Source organism: Phyllostomus discolor, chromosome 10, assembly GCF_004126475.2.
Source record: "Phyllostomus discolor isolate MPI-MPIP mPhyDis1 chromosome 10, mPhyDis1.pri.v3, whole genome shotgun sequence".
NCBI lineage: Eukaryota > Metazoa > Chordata > Mammalia > Chiroptera > Phyllostomidae > Phyllostomus > Phyllostomus discolor.
Window position 1 is genome coordinate 76,446,308 of NC_040912.2, and position 17,894 is coordinate 76,464,201.

General features: G+C 51.3%; 1 protein-coding gene across 2 annotated transcripts in view; it reads right to left on the reverse strand.

Moving 5' to 3' along the window:
• Nucleotides 1-16,576: 16,576 nt before the first annotated feature.
• The window catches only part of TMEM209 (transmembrane protein 209), a 34,371-nt gene continuing 33,053 nt past the window's right edge, over nucleotides 16,577-17,894 (reverse strand). The window contains exon 15 of one of the 2 annotated variants that reach the window (XM_028525487.2): nucleotides 16,577-17,842. In XM_028525487.2, the coding sequence (XP_028381288.1) occupies nucleotides 17,788-17,842 (55 nt within the window). In that variant the 3' untranslated portion in view covers nucleotides 16,577-17,787. The remainder of the gene's footprint in view (nucleotides 17,843-17,894) is intronic. The other variant, XM_036010909.1, reaches the window with a different exon arrangement.

Below are 17,894 nucleotides of genomic sequence, written 5' to 3' on the forward strand. Positions count from 1 at the left end.
GGGCTCAATTTGCTTGTGGGAAGCAGGGGAAGGGACTGAAATCCGACAAGAGAGTGGGGCAAGTGCCATTGTTCCCTCTCGGACCCCTGCCCCACTTACAGCCTCACAATTCAGCGACTGGGTTGCCCCACCCTGGTAAACAAGAATTCAAAAAAAACTAGGAGAGGCTGAGGAACCTCTGAGACTTTAAACATTCCAACATCCAAATCATTGGGGTGCCAGAAGGAGAACAGGAAGACCGAGAAACTGAAAACTTATTTGAAAACATAATGAAGAACTTCCCCAATATGGCAAAGGAAACAGACTTCCAGGAGGTCCGGGAAGCTCAGAGAGTCCCAAACAAGTTGGACCCAAGAAAGCACACACCAGGGCACATCATAATTACATTATGTAAGAATAAAGATAAGGAGAGAATCTTAAAAGAAGCCCTGGAAAGGAGAGTTATTTACAAAGGAGTTCCCATAAAACTATCAGCTAATTTCTCAAAAACAACAACAACCAAAAAAAAAACCTTACAAGCAAGAAGGGGCTGGAAAGAAGTATTCCAAGTCATGAAAGGCAGGGACCTACACCCAAGATTACTCTATCCAGCAAAGCTATCATTCGGAATGGAAGAGTAGATAAAGTGCTTCCCAGATAAGGTCAGGTTCAAGGAGTTCATCATCACCAAGCCTTTATTATATGAAATGCTAAAGGGACTTATCTGAGAAAAAGATAAAAAGTATGAACAGTAAAATGACAACAAACTCACAGCTATCAACAAATGAACCTAAAAAAACAAAAACAAATTAAGTAAACAACTAGAACAGAAACAGAATCACAGAAATAGACATCACCTGGAGGGTTATCAGCAGGGAGCGGGATGGGGGAAAACGTGGGAAAAAATACAGAGGATAAGAAGCATAAATGGTAGGCACAAAATAGACAGGGGAGGTTAAGAATAGTATGGGAAATGTAGAAGCCAAAGAACTTACATATACAACCCATGGACAGGAACTAAGGTAGGGGAATGCTGGTGGGGGTGGGGGGACAGTGTAGAGAGGAATAAAAGGGAGAAAAAAATGGGACAACTGTAATAGTATAATCAATAAAATATATTTAAAAAGATATGACAAATGTGGATGGTAGATAAAAGTATTCTCAATACTTTCTCACAAAGAATGAAAGAGACTCAGCTTCTTCCTCCTGGGGTTGCTAACCGGGTAGGCTCTAAGCTGGAGCTGCTGGGCCTGTGGCCTCCACGTGGGGGGAGCCTGCTGGAAGAGAACAAGCCGAGGGCCGAGGGGACGCCAAGGCTGTATGTGCACCTGGACCCAGCTGGACAGGTGTTTTGGTTACACAAACTTAATACATGGCTTTGGGTCCCAGCAATTCTACTTGCATGTGATTTTTCTGGGCAGCGACTTCCTTCCCTATAAATTAAGAAAATTCATCCCTGGCCAGTGTGGTTCAATTGGTTGGAGTGTCATACTGTAACCGAAAGGTTGAGGGTTCGATCCCCGGTCAGGACACACATCTAGGTTGTGGGTTCGATCTCTGGTCTGGGTGCATATGGGAGGCAATCAGTTGATGTTTCTCTCTCACATTAATGTTTCTCTTTCTTTCTTCTTCTCTAACTCTTTCTCTAAGAGCAATAAAAAATATCCTCAAATGAGTATAAAAAAAAGAAAAAGAAAAAGAAAACCCAGCCTTGAAAGGTTGTGAGGATCAAGCACAAGAAGATTGAAGTGACCTGGAAAGTGCCAGAACATCAGTAGGTATCTGGTTAGATGCTTCGTAGGCCACGTTGAACTTCTGGGAGAAGCTCTGGTCCCAGCAATGGAGTGGCATCAACAACCAGCCCTATTCTCACCTCAAGCCCTGGTTGACCTTATGAGGGTTGGGGTCGGCTTCTGCCAGCTTTTGTAGCCTGGGCTGCTCCCTGGGAGAATGATGGCCAGTTCCTTCAGAAAGGGCGTGGTTATGGTTTTAGAGATATACTTGCCATGGGGGTTGTTCTGTTTCGACTCCTGAAGGGAGCTCACTGGGCTGAATTTTCACAGATTGGTCCATGTTCAGCTATTATCCAATCTTTAAGAAGGACTTGGTTTTCTTTCTTTCTTTCTTTGAAAGATTTTATTTATTTATTTTTAAAGAGAGGGGCAGGCAGAGAGAAAGAGAGGGAGAGAAAGAAACATCAATTGTGGTTCCCTCTCACACACCCCCAACCAGGGACCTGGCTCACAGCCCAGGCATGTGCCCTGACTGGGAATTGAACCAGTGACCCTTTGGTTCACAGGCCGGTGCTCAACCCACTGAGCCACACCAGCCACGTGGGAATTGGTTTTCTACTGTAACACTGCTTGACCTGTGTATATTTTAGACTATAGGAAAAAATGGCCTCTAAGTGGTTTCCTAAATTACTATACCATTATGCTCCTGGAATGTTTTTGCCAACAGTCAGGGAAATGGGACAGAATCCCTACGCCCAGGCGTTTTTGTCTTTACACACTAAGGATTCAGCAAGGAGAGGGAACTGCTTAATGATGCAGAGAAAGGAAGCTGCTTCAAAACCCCTCCCTGATAGTAAGACACAGGAAGAAAAGGAAAGGGAGGAAACGAATCTCTTTAATGCTCTGAACCCAGGGGACATAGGATTAGCAGCAGGAAGACTTCCTCCATCACCATTCCTGCTGCTGGATGCCCCTGAAATAGGGCCCAGGGGGGCACCAGCCCCACCCTGGTGTGAGGAAGGAATGGTCTCCCCCTCAAAGACCCAAACTGGGCAGGGTACCCAGTTTGTCCAGGGAGCACCCCTGTCTGGGTCAGGACAATTCCCTTCAAGGCAGTACCCGACAGACAGAATAAAGCAAGGCTACTATTGGGCCCATTCTTTGTTTTCCACTTCCGGTTTACTGAATTGAAAGAATTCCTACCCCTCAAATAGGGAGGATCCTCCGAAAATGGCAGGTCTCATCACCTCCATTTTTGCCCCTCACCATCCACCCTGGGCAGATGCACAAGCTCTCCTTAACATCCGGTGCACAGCGGAGGAAAGGTGGCTAGTTACGAATAGGCTAATGAAGCGGCTTATTGCCTCCATGAAGAGTGTCCCAGTGAAACCCCCAACCCAGCCAGGGCAATTCTCTTGCCAGAGTCCAACGGGACCCTGAATAGTGGGACCAAGCTTTCCTAGGGCATTACAGAAGGTGCATATTGGAGGGGCTTAAGAAAGGGGTGCCTAAACAGAAGACACCGATGACCTCTGGGTGCATGACCAGTACAGGGAGTGAAGCTTCTTCCACAACTGTGAAAGAAGCTTCTATAAGCTTCCACGGGCAGCAAGGTGAGAAGGGAGCAGCCAGCTGAAGTGGATCCTTCAGTGAGAGATTTACTTCCAGCTGCCTCTTCCTCCACACCCCTGCGGGGGAAGAAGAGTGGAAGCCCCTTCCTCACAGCACTGCAGAGAGCAGAGCCCTGGCCCCCAGCCCCAGCTTCAATCCCGCCCCCTGCACAGCAGATGGGCAAGGGCTGGTCCCCACTGCCAGAGGTGGGTGTGTGGGCATTTAGGGGAGGCCTCCAGGTCTAGGACAGTCCCTGGCCCACTGGGCAGGTGGCCTGCTCTCTGTCAGTCCTTCACAGGCTTAGGCTTGAGCTCTCCCCGGCCAGAGCGCAGGGGCTCCAGGAGGAGGGCCCGTAAATCCTAGACTTGGGCTTGGAGGAAGAATTCGACCCCTTCTCTTGTCTTTGCAACCAGTGTAATTTACTTCCTGCTTTTAGACATTTCCATGTTTCTTCCCTCCGAGCTCTAGTGCCATGTTGGGATTTTGGACGTGGAATGGGGAACTGAGGAGGGTTGGTTTGGGGTGGGGGTGGGGGGCAGTGGAATGCAGGAAGCAGATATCTTAGATATAAGCTGTTTCGGGGCACAACTTTTACTAACTTGGGAAGGAAATTGTTTGTCAACTTGGATCCTGAACTCGTGCAATCGCTCACTCTCCCCCGGGAGGGGAGTCAAGTCCAGATGGTGCCATCCAGTTCCCGTGCACGCTGGCAAGGTCACTGGAAGGGCCAGCTGGCGGCTTTCTCGTTATTGTAGAGTTATTTTATTTTATTCTTTAACATTCTACTGATTAAAGTCCTTAAATCTCAAGAGGCCAGATGGAAGCCAAATAATATAGTCCTTTTGGTTTCCTTTTAATGAGATCAGGATTGAGAGAGGACTGGGAACGGAGGTGCAGGAGCCCAGCTGGGTACCCGGGGGGATGGGAGGGCTTTACTTGATTTACTTCCATCCTCTTCACCGCGGGGAGTGTCTTCAGTCCCTATTTTCCAGAAGACTCTGGTAATGGTTTCCATTGGACTTTGCGCTTCACAAGCTTCAATTAAAATTTGACCCAGCTTGAGGGGTGGGGAGGCTGAGGCCTGTTAGGATATTTGACCCTGAAAGCCCCCAAATCCTCCTCCTTACTGGTGGAGGGGTGCTGGTTGGCATAGGAGCGTGGAGGGGGCGCTGAAGATGTGCTGCGCCCCTCACCCCCCCCCCCCCCCCCCCCCGGTCCTGCTGCCTGCGGACTGACACCGAGGTGCAGCTTCGGACCTGTTCCGAGCAGCCCGACAGCAGTGGGGCCGGAGGGCTCCCGGTTCTGCTGGGCTGGAAGAGTCTGCCCCGGCCACCTCGGTCTCAGCCGGGCACTAGATGACCACGGTCGCACTGTCACCGCTGCATCGCCGCCGCTGCACCCACGCCTGCTCAGGGCCTGCCAGGAGTCGCCTCGCCCTCACCGTCATCTAGTGAAGGGGTGAGGGAGGGCAGGCGGGGTCACCTCAGCCAGGTGCCTGCGCTCAGAAGCAGCCACGGGCACATTGGCTTTGTAGAGAGGGGCCGCCACAACCCCAGGCCCTCCCACGGGGCCTCTTAGAGTCTCACTCTCGGTTGTCGCCATTTTACTTAGCAGGCAGTTTAGCACCAGCTGCGTACAGAACCCCGTATTTGACTCTGGGGAGCAAAAAGGAAACAGGAAACGTGTCAGCCCATGAGGATATTCTAGAATGGTCAGGAAACACAAATCTATGCACTAAGTGACCTGAGAACAAAACCAGCCTGACAGCGCGTATTTATGATGCACACACCACAAGGCTTCGGAAGATGGGGCAGAGGAGGCTAATCAGAGGTGACAGTAAAAGTTCAAGAACCCCAGCATGAAGGGACAACTGTAACCCAGGGACACAGTGGCTACTAAATCGAAGGCGGACCCCGCTCCGAGCAAGAAGGAAGGGAGCCTGCGTCGGAGCCTGCGTCTCCGTCTGCGCCTGCGCACACGGTGCAGCCGGCAGGCCTGGAGTTGGCGCGCTCGGGCTCACCCGCGGGACCGCGGCTCTCAGACCTGCGCGGCAGGAGAATCATCTGAGGACCTCGTTAGAAAGCACAGACCACGCGGCCCCGCCCCTGTGGGTCCCGCTTCAGTAAGCTGGGGTGAGTCCGGCTCGTCGTTTCAAATGAGGTCCGCAGGTGGCCCTGTTGTAAGAGCTGTTGCGACCACACTTGGGGGACCACGCTTGTGGGGGCTCAGACCACTGCCCTTCCCTATAAACCTCAGGAAGGGAACATTAAGGAGGTGATTTTACAGTTTAAGATTTCCACAGGGCAGCCTGCCCCCCCTCCCCACACACACACACCACACAGGCAAGCCACACAAACCCATGCAACACACACGCACGCATGCACACACACGCACGCACGCACGCTCTGGGCCAGAACCCGTGGGAGGAGTCCGTCATCCGTGACGCAAGGCAGGGCCAATGTGAGACAAGGCAGCGAAGCAGCAAGCCGGCGGTGGAGGGTGGCTCGCCGCTTGCGCTTCTGTCGTTAGAGACGAAGTGCGTCATTGCCTCACTCTGGCCCGGCTGTGCCGGAAGGTGAAGGCCCCTGGCTATTGTTCCTTTAGCAGCTCTGCTGCGAAACAGCCTCTCACCTCGGGACTGAGATTTATTGATCTCATTTTGCAGACGGGGAAAATAGATACAGGGAAGGAAAGTCATTAGCCAAAGGTGAAAGCTGCGAGGTCCTGAGCATGCTAAATGTTAAATAAATTTGCTGATGGACGAGGAAGGCCGGAAATGACACTGAAGTGTTGCAGCCGGATTCCTTCCTCTGAGGCCCCCAGCAGTGGCTGGACAGGGGACAGAGACCGGGGCCAGACTGGACTGGCCCTTTCCTCTCCTGGGGGCTGGCCCAGTGGAGGAGAGGCCTCCTGCTACCTGGACACTTGTTGGTGCCCTCCACCCCCCTCCCCAGCTAGGGCAGAGCAGCTTCTGGCAGGAGAGGGGCAAACACCAGGGACTGCTAAAGGGGTGTGAAACGTCGCCCATCCGGGAGCCATTGGCACAGCCTGGAAAGGCTAACATCTGGCATGGCTTGGAGTAACCTTCTGGACCCAGAGAGAAGCTCCGAACAGCCGGTGGGGCTGGTGCTTGAATAGCCACGGGGACCAGAAGGAGGAGAGGCCATCATTTTCCTTTTTCCCTCTCCCCACCCAGGACCAGGCGGACCTGGGTCAGCAATAACCTTTGAGGAGGACAGAATTTAGGAAGAGAAGTTCCTCCCGGGGTCCCCAGCTGGGACTCCTATTGCTCCCAGAAAGTCCTCTAAACAGTCCCTCCCTCCGACAGGCTTCCTCTCACCCACAGCCACTGCCCTCTGCCCGCAGCCACCCCACCCCTCGAGCCCCTCCAGGTGCTTTTCTAAGACCCAGAGAACTCAGGGAGAGATGCCTACTGAGGTTCCATGTTGGCAGGCAAGGGGGAGGGGCAGTGGGCCTTGAACAGGGTCTTCTAGAGACACGGGCCACAGAGTCTGTGTTCTGGGTGGCATCAAGGGATCCAGGAGCCTGCAGGAGGAGGGGCTCCGCGGCTTTGTGGGCTAGTCCCAGCGGTTGAGCCCATGGTAGGGGATGAAAACCAGTCACGTTTCTCTTGCCCACAATTCCCTGCATCACCAGAAAGTAGTGGTCAGCAGCCTCTGCGTTATGGGGAGGCAGGGACAACAGCTGTCGGGTCTGAGGGCACTCCAGTGAGTTAGGCAAAGGGCCCTGGTGCTACTGCCTGGACTTCTCCCACCGGGGCCCAGGTGTCCTCTAGGTAAGGGCCACCAGGGGAGGGAGGGAGGCAGGGAGTGAGGGGCACATCCTGGCTGCTGCTTCTTCCCTCACAGCTCAGAGCTCTTTAGGACCCTCATTCCTCAGTGTGTGGTGGGGGAAAGGGAGAAGGAGGGGCACTGGGAAGGGGAAGGAACTGAGCGCTGGGAGGGTGGAGGTCAGGGAGGAGTTGGGCCTGCTAAGCCAGGGCTTGCCCAGAGGCTGAGATGCCAGCGGCGTCAGGATTCAAGCCAGGAGCAGGTGGCCATTAGATCCCAGGCTCCTGGCCCCCCAGCTTGCGAGGCCCCCGCAGGAAACCTGGCACCTTTCCCGACGCCAGCTGCGCAGCCTGGCACCAAGTCCCGCACCCAGGAGAGCCCGCGTGCACGCGGCTGCTCAGGGGACTGGATGCATGACTCCCTCCCTGCTTGCTAATCACTCCGCTCTCCTTCGCCTCACATCCCTCACAGCCTTCCTTCCCGGGAGAAAAGCGTGCCCATCTGACACCTCGCCTGCCCTGCTGCTGTGCCCGCTCTGTGCTACAGCCCCCAGCCCCGGCTCCAGCCCGCTCCGACCTCCACCACAACAACCGTCCCGCGTGGCCACCCCCACCCCATCCGGTGCTGTCATGGTGAGCCTGGCACCTGGTAGGCAGGCTGTGTGACCTCCTGCTCACTTCCACACCGAGAGCACAGACCCCGGGTTGGGGGTGTCTGTCGAGAGGAGTAGCAGAGCGCAGTGGCCAAGTGCTCCCTTTTCAGGCCACCATTCGGCCTTTTCATGACCGGTGGCATCTCCCTAAAGGGAGCCAGAACAGGACGGCTCCTGGTTTTATCTTGGCTTTGACCAGAGGCTGGAAGAACGGACCGGCCACATAGGTCCTGGGGACTGTCAAGGATGCCCCTGACCTGGCACCACGGAGCCAGCCTGATGGGGACGAATGGCCACTTCCTACAGTGCAGCCAGGGCTCCGGTGGGCAGCCTGGACTTGGAGAGTGGGCTGTGACACCACACCAAGCAGGACGCTGGTCACTCATAGGCCCCTTGGGGCTTCTGTAAAATGAGACAATCCAGCTGTTTCATCCCCAAGACCACTCCTGTTTTCTGAGCTGTGGCAAGGAGCAAAAATCTCATCTAACAGCCGAGTGGTCTGCAAAACATGCACTACTTCATGCGGTGTTTCACAATATAAAGAATTCCTTTGTTCCATCAGGCTGAACACAGAAGTGGCTTCACAGGCCTCACGCCTGGCCGGTTGCAGAGGACCCTGCATTAGGCCCTGGGCTTGGCCTAACGCTCTGCTGTCGCTGTCTTTACATTCCTGAGCAAGGGGCCTCGTGTTTCCACTTTGCACTGGGTCCTGCAAATCATGCAGGTGGTGCTGGCTAAAATGCTTAGGATGTTGGTCAACGGGGAGCAGTGTGCATAGTCTGCAGGGGTTTGTTCTATAGGATTTTGGCATTTGGAACACAGGAGTTGGACATTTCCTCATTTTCAGTGCCCAGGGAAGCAGGAGAGGGTCAGCCAATAAGAAAGTGCTTAGTGAGCCTGGGCTGGTGTGGCTCAGTTGTTTGGGGCGTTGTTCCATAAACCAAAAGGTCCCAGGTTCGATTCCTGGTCAGGGCACATACCTGGGTTGCAGGTTCTGTCCTGGTCTGGTCAGGGTGCATGCAAGAGGCAACCAATTGCTCTCTCCCTTTCCTTTCCCTCTCTCTAATATTGTCATGTGCTCAGATGAGGATAAAAAAAATAAAGGATTTGATGTGAGTTAAACTCTTCAAGAAGATAGTGAATCCCATATGCATAGCAGCTACTACCCTTGGGGTCAAGTCACAGCCGTGGCTCTGGGGTCATTCAGACATCTGTAGCGACAGGCCGCCACTGTGGTCTAGTATCCATCCTCTCCTTTTCCCCCGTGCTAGGGTTATTTAGCAGGCCATGGCCACTGTGAGTAAAAACTACTTTCCCCAGAACCCTTTGCAGCTAGATGTGTCCATGTGATTAAGTGCTGGCCAATGGGATGTACCTCGAAGCATCCGCCACCATCCAGAGCCTTAAGAAACAGTGGGTATGTGTCCCTTCTTCTGAGCCATGTGGCAGAAGCACTTTAAACCTTTAGACTAAGATCTGAAGACGGTAGAAAAACATGTGCTATTTGTTTTTGCACAATAGGAATTTACCTAAGAGTGAATTGGCACTCAGTTGTCTTTAACATTCAGTTCTTGGAACAGGAAGGTTAGACTAGTGTCCCATCTTTAAAGGGGATGCAGGTGGGGGGAGCAGGTAATACGTAAAATCTCAAGCGTGTGCAATGAAAAGAGCCAAGCAGGGTACGGGGGATGGTGAGCGACAGTGGTGCCCAGTTAAGGGGGCCAGCAAGGGTCCCAGGAGGTGCTGTTTGAGCTGTTCCAGGAGCTGGGGGAAGAGCCCTCCAGCGAGAGGGCTACGTTCAAATTGTTTTGCCAAAAGAGGGACTCTCACTAAGATTCAGAGCTACACCCCAGCTGTCTGTTGTCCCCTCCGTCTGGATGTCCCAGGGGCAGCTCCAGCTCCGGGTGCTTAACTCTGAACCGGCCCCTCTTCCTCGGAGCGCTGTTTCCGTCGTTAGCACCCCCAGCTGCAGTCTGGATTGCCGTCTCGGAGTAGCGCGCACCAACTTCCCACGCCGTGGTCATTTCTTCCACGAATGCTTTCCGATCTTTCCTGCCACCTCTGGAGCCCAGGCCCCAGGTGGCTGAGTGGCCTCACAGGCCTTCCTGCCCACAGCTGCTCCAGCTTCTGTCCATCTTCTAGATGGTGGTCAGTCATCTTCCTCAAGCACTGCTTTGACTAATGCTCCTCTCAAAAAGCGTCAGAATCTCTACAACTGAAGCCCGCAGCAGCCCTTGGCCCCTCACCCAAGGCCCACCTGCCCTTCCAGTCCCGTCTTCCACGCTCCTCTAAACACAGCTCAGTGTGGACTCCTCGCAGTCTTCCAAAGGCAGCTCCGACTCTCCTGTCTTCGTGTCCCGAGTCTGGCCGCTTCCTCCTCCTCCCGAAATTCAGTGCCCACTTCTCCCGTGAAGTCTCTCCTCAGCTTCTCACTCACCGGGGCTCGCTCTCCCTTTGACCCGTAAAATTCTATTTGCACCATTTTCTTTCCTGGACCTTTTAAATCATTAAAGCAATACAACAATGAGGAAAGACTTGACAATGAAAAAGCAATCATCCATACGCCCATTTCATCACGTGGTGATTCACATCTGAGGGGGGTAGAGAGCATGGTGAGTGAAAAAAGATATTCCTTACCAGTCCTTGCTGATCTGCATGCGTATTTTTACATAATGGTAATCACAGCTGACAGACAACTTGGTTTTCACTTCTGCCCAACACTTCCTCCATCTTCCTACAGTCTTTTCAAAGTTAAAGGAGTTTTAGAAAGAGGTCAAAATAAGTCCAAGCGTCTCATTCAAGGGTGTCTCTTGCAGGGTTAATCAATGGGAATCTGGATGGGTTTGGTTTCCAGCTGTTATATGCTAGAAGCTTTCTGAGTCAAAAAAGGGTATCTTAAATCTCTGGACTCCAAGCACTTAGCAAACTACGTCAACAAATATTTATTGGATGAATAGATAAGTAAATGGTGAAATGCAAACAATGAACATCTTTAGGCATAACTTTTTTCCTGTCAGTCATTTGCCTAGGATGTATTTTCCCGGGTGCCATCAGCCAAAGAACAATGGTCCCTGGGGGGCGGTGCGGGCCACTGCACATTACGGCAGATTGTGTTTTTTCAAAAATGGCCACATCGATGTATCCCGTCCCACATGCCATGGGGTGCGACATCCCTCCACTGAGAGGTGGGGTGTATGTCCCCTCCCTCTGAGATCGGTCGGTTCTTTGCAGCTTCTTTGATCAGCAGAACGCAGGGGAGCAAACACAGAGCCCTAGGTCAGAGAGGTAATATGCTTCTGTCCCCGCTCCTCCTCTTTCACAAGGTATTTGCCCTTGGGATTCAGCCACCGAGTTATGAGGAAGCCCAGGTCACCTGTGGACATTCTGTGCACATCACCAGGTAGGCCCCCAGTCAATGACCAGTGTCAGCCACTAGATGTGGGAATGAACCAGCCTTAAGCTGACTCACTGTGCCAGCCCCAGGCCTGTGGGGCAGAAAAGGGCCATCCCCACTGGGCCCTATCTGAGTTCCTGACCCCTGGAGAGAGACTGAATGATTATCATCATTCTGGGGTAATTTGTTACGCAGTAGGAGTGACTAAACACACTCGTAGCGCCATGTTGTCTGTGTTCCTGGGGGGCTGTGCCAGTGGGCAGTGCCACCGGCAGTGGAGGTGGGGGGCAGACTCACCACAACCTCCCGAGCCCTGGAGCTTGGTCTCTGTGGGCACTGACCCCATCGTCTCCACCACTCACCACCACTTCTAAACGGTGAGCAACTGGAGGGGACACATCACAGCTCTGAGCAGGCACTTGGTAAATGCTTGTACGTTTGTTCAAAGTATGCACAACTAGGGAACGCGTTTGAGACCACCCTGGCCAGGAGGCACAGACTGTGGCCGAGGACTAAGTTGATTTTCTCATCAGAGAAAGCAGATGCTAGGGAAGCAGCTCAGGAAATACACCCTCTAGTCCAGGTAGATGCACATGTGGAGAAAACACCCGTGTGTTGGAGAACAGGGTAATGGTGTCCTGTGACTGGATCACAGTGCTCCTAGCCCTCAGCCCTCGCATCCGCCCCAGGACAGCTCCCCCTGGGAGGCTGTGGTGCCACCAGTTCTGCATCCGACTGAGAAACTACTGGCAGGTATGTATCTAGATGGCTCCCTGCCCTCCCTCCCCCCTGCCACACACATCCTCCTCACTCCTGAATGCTTTCATGGAGCCCAGCAAAGAGGGGAGTTTAGATCCCACTGCCGATTGCCAGCTCCTTGCTTCTCTTCTCTGCCACAATCACCCACCAGCCAGAGAGGTCTTTCAGCGTGGAAAGCACACTCACTGAAAATTCCAGTCTTTTACAAGTGAATTCTGTCTACTTAACCCAATGATTAATTCAACAAATATTTAGCGAGCACCTAATACACACCTGCCCTCAAGGACCTCGACGGAGCTGCAGTGTAACAGAAATGGCCACCACTCACAGGTGTCGTATCTGAGAGGGCTGCGGTTCTCCCTGGGCATCTGTCCCAGTGTTGCCCCACTACCACACCTGCCAGGGTTGGGTCAGAGGGCGGAAGGCCATAGTTGCGGATCCCTCTCTAACAGAAACTACTGAGGGTGGGTGTATGGGGAGGGGTGTGCACGGGGACAGAGTTGTGAGGTGGGGAAAAGCCTTAACTGACTGGGAGTGATACAGTAGCTTAAAGGAAACAGAGTTGCTCTGACTACACAAGAAGTATCTAGTGTCCAGTTCAAGGGACACTATTCTAGGATGTGGACTTTGCCTCCAAGTCCTGTCCGAGGCACTTGGTTTAAGTGGCGTCTAACCACCACTTTAAGGTATTCAACTCCAGGAAGTTTCAAGATGGCATTAAAAAGAAATCAAAGAACTCGAGTAGAACATTGAACTGGAAGTGAAGTATCGTACTGACTTTACTTTTAAGCGTGGTGAGCGAACTTGAGATGGAAGCTATACTTACGTTAACTCTCTCAAACCACCAGGCTTGGGGGCTGGTGGTTTCAGTTCAGACTTCTTTCTGCCAAGCCTCACGTTCTCGAGTTGGCTGGGCTCCTCCTCCGCCCCTCAGGCCGTCCAGCGGATGATACCCCTCCCCATCAGGAACACAAGGGCCTTTCTTTGCCGTTGGAGCTCGGTAAGCTAATGCCTGTGTCCCGGGCCAAAACCATCACAGCGCGGCCGGACTGCAGTTTACACACCACGTGCTGAGGAAGAACCAGGCCCGGCTGCTGTTCCCGCAGAAACAAGCTCTGCCCCCAACAGAGCAGATCACCACCTTCTGACTTTCCTCCTACGGGTCGCAGTTTCATGAAAGCAGAGTCTGATTCAGGGTTGTTATTTTTTCCCTCTCGTTTAGAAATGGGAAAGGAAGGAGAATGTGTTTTCTTGGTCGACCAGAAAGCCCAGCCTCGGGGATACAAGGACAGTACTGTTGACGACTGGGTGACGGCCAGGTCCAGGCTGGGGGGGGCACTGAGGGAGGAGGCAGCAGCCACAGCTGGGCTAGGCTGCCTGGGGTGGGCGTGAGTGTCAAGGCCACGAGACAGTTGCTTTACAACGCCAAAGGGGCCATCTCCTAGTTTTACACTAACGTATTATTTCGAAAGACTTTTTCAAAGCCACTTTTCCCACTACCTAAAAGCATACGCATCCATATTCTCATGTTTAGCTTCTCAATGATCTCTGGTGTGAGGAGTTATCTTTATCTTAATCAGAAATCACAGGGTAAAAAGTTAACTGCCCTGCCCTACCAGTGACAAAGCTCAGTCCTTCCAGTCACAACAGCCCACTGAGGCCACTGGCTCTTCTGGCTAGACAGACTTTGGCATACTCATTTTGTCGTGGGGCATGGGAAAATTTACCTATAGCTTTAAATTCCACCCTTAGTGGTGCCCAGGGTTGTTTGTGTGTGACTTTGCTATGAAGCATCTGTGGGGTCACTGCTGCTCCAGATGGACAGGGTCCTGGAGACACATAAAGCTGTTCCCTGTGCCCATCTGGCTGTATCGGACTCTTCTTCCTGACCCCAACTGAGGTGCCACTGCTGCAGAATCCGTAACTTGTCCCCATCAGTGTAGCCCATTCACTGTGGACATGAACTTACTGCTCGCCGTCAGGGATCAAATTAGAGACGTGACTCAGAGCTGACACCTGAGAATCCTGCAGACTTGGCAGGAAGCCCCCATCATACCCAGTGTGAGATGTGGCAGCGTCACCAGGGCCGAGGTGCTGACGGTGCCAACCCCTCTCACTTAAGTGTGCGGACAAGTCCCCACACAGGTCCTACCCAGGAGCCTTCTTGCCAGAGAGCTCGGCCCTCCGCTGCCGATCCTCACACACAGTGTAGGGACAGATGGGATAGAAGCCACCCAGAGGGGAGGTGAACCAACAGCTTCTCCTATCCCTCACCCTGCGGCATTAGGGACAATGGGCTGCCAAGTGCAATGGCCCCGCCCCAGTGCACCATGGAAGACCCCCTAGGGCACGTGGAATTGGTTGTGGCATGTCCCTAACACCTTGATTTTTCATGCCAGTGTGGCTGCTCGAAAAGTGTCCATCCTTCAAAGAGGAGAATGCAAGCCTTTCTCAAAAAATAGCCTTAAGTCTTCATCAAGTCTTCTTCAGTAGCAGTATAGCTCTACTAGTAAAAACTGCCATTATTTTGTGAGGGTGAGGCAAGATATAGGACACACTGTTAGAGAGACTAGAAGTCACTTCTGAACCCATTCATATGACTGCTGAGTGCCAACAACAGGGCACAGACCACCCCGGGGGAGAAATGACTGCCAGCTGGAGCAGTCAGGACCAGCTCCAGAAAGTAGCAGGTTTAATTAGAGTGAAGTCGCGGGCAGGGGTGGGCTGCAGAGGGCCGAGGCACCCCCAGGGAGCAATCCGGATGACCGCGAGGCAGCGTGCAGGGAGCCCACCGAGAAGCAGCCGGCACCAGCTGCAGCCAAGGGCCCGGTGGATGAGGCTAGCTTGGGGCCAGATTGCGGGGAGCTTTAAATGTCAGGCTAAGGAATTCATCAGGGGAACGAAATGATCAAACAGGTGTTTCAGGAAGATGAATTTGCAGAGAATGTGCAGGATGAATTGGAAAATCTGGAAGCATGGCAACAGTTAGGAAGCTGTGAGATTAATTAGGCTGCTGTAGTAGTCCTGTGTGAGTTGATAAGGGTGTAAATGAGCGCAGTGGCAGCAGCAGCGGAAAGGGACAGCTGCAAGAAACACTGTTAAGAAAGAATGGATGAGGTTTGCTGCCTGATTGGATTGGGGACCCAGGGAGCTCAAGGAATCAAAGATGACACCCGAGTTTTGAGCGTGGGCGACTGCTAACACAGTGAACGGAACAGGGACGTTAGACGAGGGGGCTGGTCTCAGCAGATGTGAATTCCGTTCCAACACAGGGTCTGCGGGCATCTGAGATGTCTGACAGGTCACAGGAAATGGAACACCAGAGCTTGGGAGAGACATTCTGGTCGGTGATGAACTTGAGAGTCAAGTGCGGAGAAGTGATAAATGGAGTTGTGGAAAGAATGAGGTCTCTGAGGAAAAGCACAATGCAGTGAGGCAGAGGAGCAAAGACCGGCCTTTGAGGAACGCCGCATTTAAAGGGTTTATATTGCAAAGCTGAGTTGAGACGTGCCATCCGCATGCTGCGTGTCCTCACCATGAAAGCATCAGTGGAAAGTGTGTTATCACCTGGAGAAAGGCAAGCAACACAGCATTTTTATGTCTCACTAGGAAAACTAAATTATAAACAACTATGCCTCTAAAACAAATTTGGCTCAAGTCAAAGTTGGTATTCAGAGAAAAAAGAACAAATGATACAGTGAACATAATCTAGAAGATTAGTGCCTTTGAGCCCACAAGGATGCGTCAAGCAATACGAACTAGTGAAAAAGATCCTATCAATAACATTTAATTAGGGAAAAGTAGATATTTACTCATTTTAATACAGGACCAAAAAATTTACTGTATTTTCTGTGCACTGTCTTCCTGAAATGTGAATTTTTCATGAAGGCTCTATTAAAATATAGGCTGGCTCAAACATCTGTGAAGATAGGTTAATACAGGAAAGCTACCCACCAGACTTGGCGTATACAAAGTATCTTTTCTTTTTTATGCATAGTCTTTTTACATGTATATTTAGAGTACACTGTAATTCTTAAATTTTTTATGTATATTTTCTTGCTTATGTATTACAGTTGTCCCATTTTTTCTCCCCTTTCTTCTCCTCTGCCCCGTACCCCCCCTCCCACCAGCATTCCCCCACCTCAGTTCATGTCCATTGGTCGTACATGTAAGTTCTTTCAACACCAGCCAGCCGCACCAGCCAGAGCTAGTATATTGTATTTCTGATGATCACTTAAAAAAAAATAAAAGGTTCTAGCTTTAAGTTTCTGGACTAAAAGCTGCCTTAAGTCCTATACATTTTTTTATGTATTGCTAATGTTTTTCTCCTTATTGCTTTTAATAAAGAATATGCATCTGGCCCTGGCTGGTGTGGCTCAGTGGATTGAGTGCGGGCTGAGAACCAAAAGGTCGCCGGTTCAATTCCCAGTCAGGGCACATGCCTGGGTTGCAGGCCAGGTCCCCAGTGTGGGGCACACAAGAGGCAACCACACATTGATGTTTCTTTCCCTCTCGTTCTCCTTCCCTTCCCCTCTCTCTCAAAATAAATAAAATCTTTAAAGAAAAAGAATATGCATCTGAATAGTCTAGCAGTAAAGTAACTGTTGTTCCAGGACACCTTTAATAACTACTGAAATAATAGACCGAGCTCTTAATATGTCTTTACATTTAACATGTTTAATTGACATTTTCTCCCAAAACATCATAGCAAACACATGCACCAAAAGCTGATGAAAGATAGAAACATCCTTTCCTGTGGACATTCCACTTTTAAAAAACAAACAACTTCTTGAAAAAGAGAATTTACAAAAAAAATCGCACAAAGTGGGCTGCACATATAGCGCTGACGTGCAGTCACTGAGAGCACACCCGTTTTGGGTCCTCCCGGGCTACAGACACAGAGAGTACGTCACCCCAGAAAACACAGGCGCCTGCTGGCTGGCCTGGGGGGTGCCACACACGCGCAGGAAACACCGACGGGGAGTCGAGCACCTACAGACCCGGTAACTGCTCACTCTCCAGATCAGAACACACCTGAAAAGTCTAAACGTAAGAAATCATACGATCTTAAAGGGAGCTCTTAGAATCATACATACAATACTGTGGAATTCAGTGTTTAACAACGGAGGCTACGGAGACAGGCCTCTGAGGAAACGTTGCCTGTCCGACTTGAGTTGCTGAACCCAAAGCGGCAGTAGTCTTCTTGATGTGCTCAGCTTCGTCACTAAGACCCGAACAGTCAATTCTGTCGGCTACATTTAGCCCAAGAGCTGACTTTTTAAACACAATCCTGTCAAACTTCTTTCAATTATATTTTAGAAACACACAAGAACGAACACATTACTTAGAAGTTGATCTCATTTTAAAAATATGGGCCCTGCGCTGGTTTGCCAAACACTGGGGGAAGATAGAGACTAAAACACAAAAAGAATGTTAGCGACTTGCTTGTTTCTTTTCAAATATTTATACTAAATAATGTAATTGAAAAATCAGTTTTTGTGGGGAAGAATGAGGTAGATGATTCTTATTTGGAAGTTAAAACAAAAAAGGCCTCATGTTCATTGACTTGAGCGGCAACTGCACTGTCCTGGGTCAACAACGATCGGAAAAGCTGCAGCTCTGCAGGCAACTGCACAGCCTGAGGTGTGGTGGGAACCGGATGGTGGGTGGTGTCCCTCGGTGCGGGAGATACGGGGCACGCTTTCACGAGGAAGGTTTAAAACAGGCGATTTTCCCTTAAAGCTAGCGAGTCTGTAACACGTACACACAATGCACCGTAAAACAAAAGGGGCGGTGACTCGGAGATGCTTCCACTCAACTGCTGATCCAGCCAAATGTAAGCCTAAATGTTCGGAACTAAACGATCCACTATTCGCCAAAAATCCACAAAATATTCACACCGGACAGACCAAGATTAACTCTCCTGCAAAGGAAAAGAAAAGTTTCAGTGGCACTGATTGCCAAGCATTGAAGGA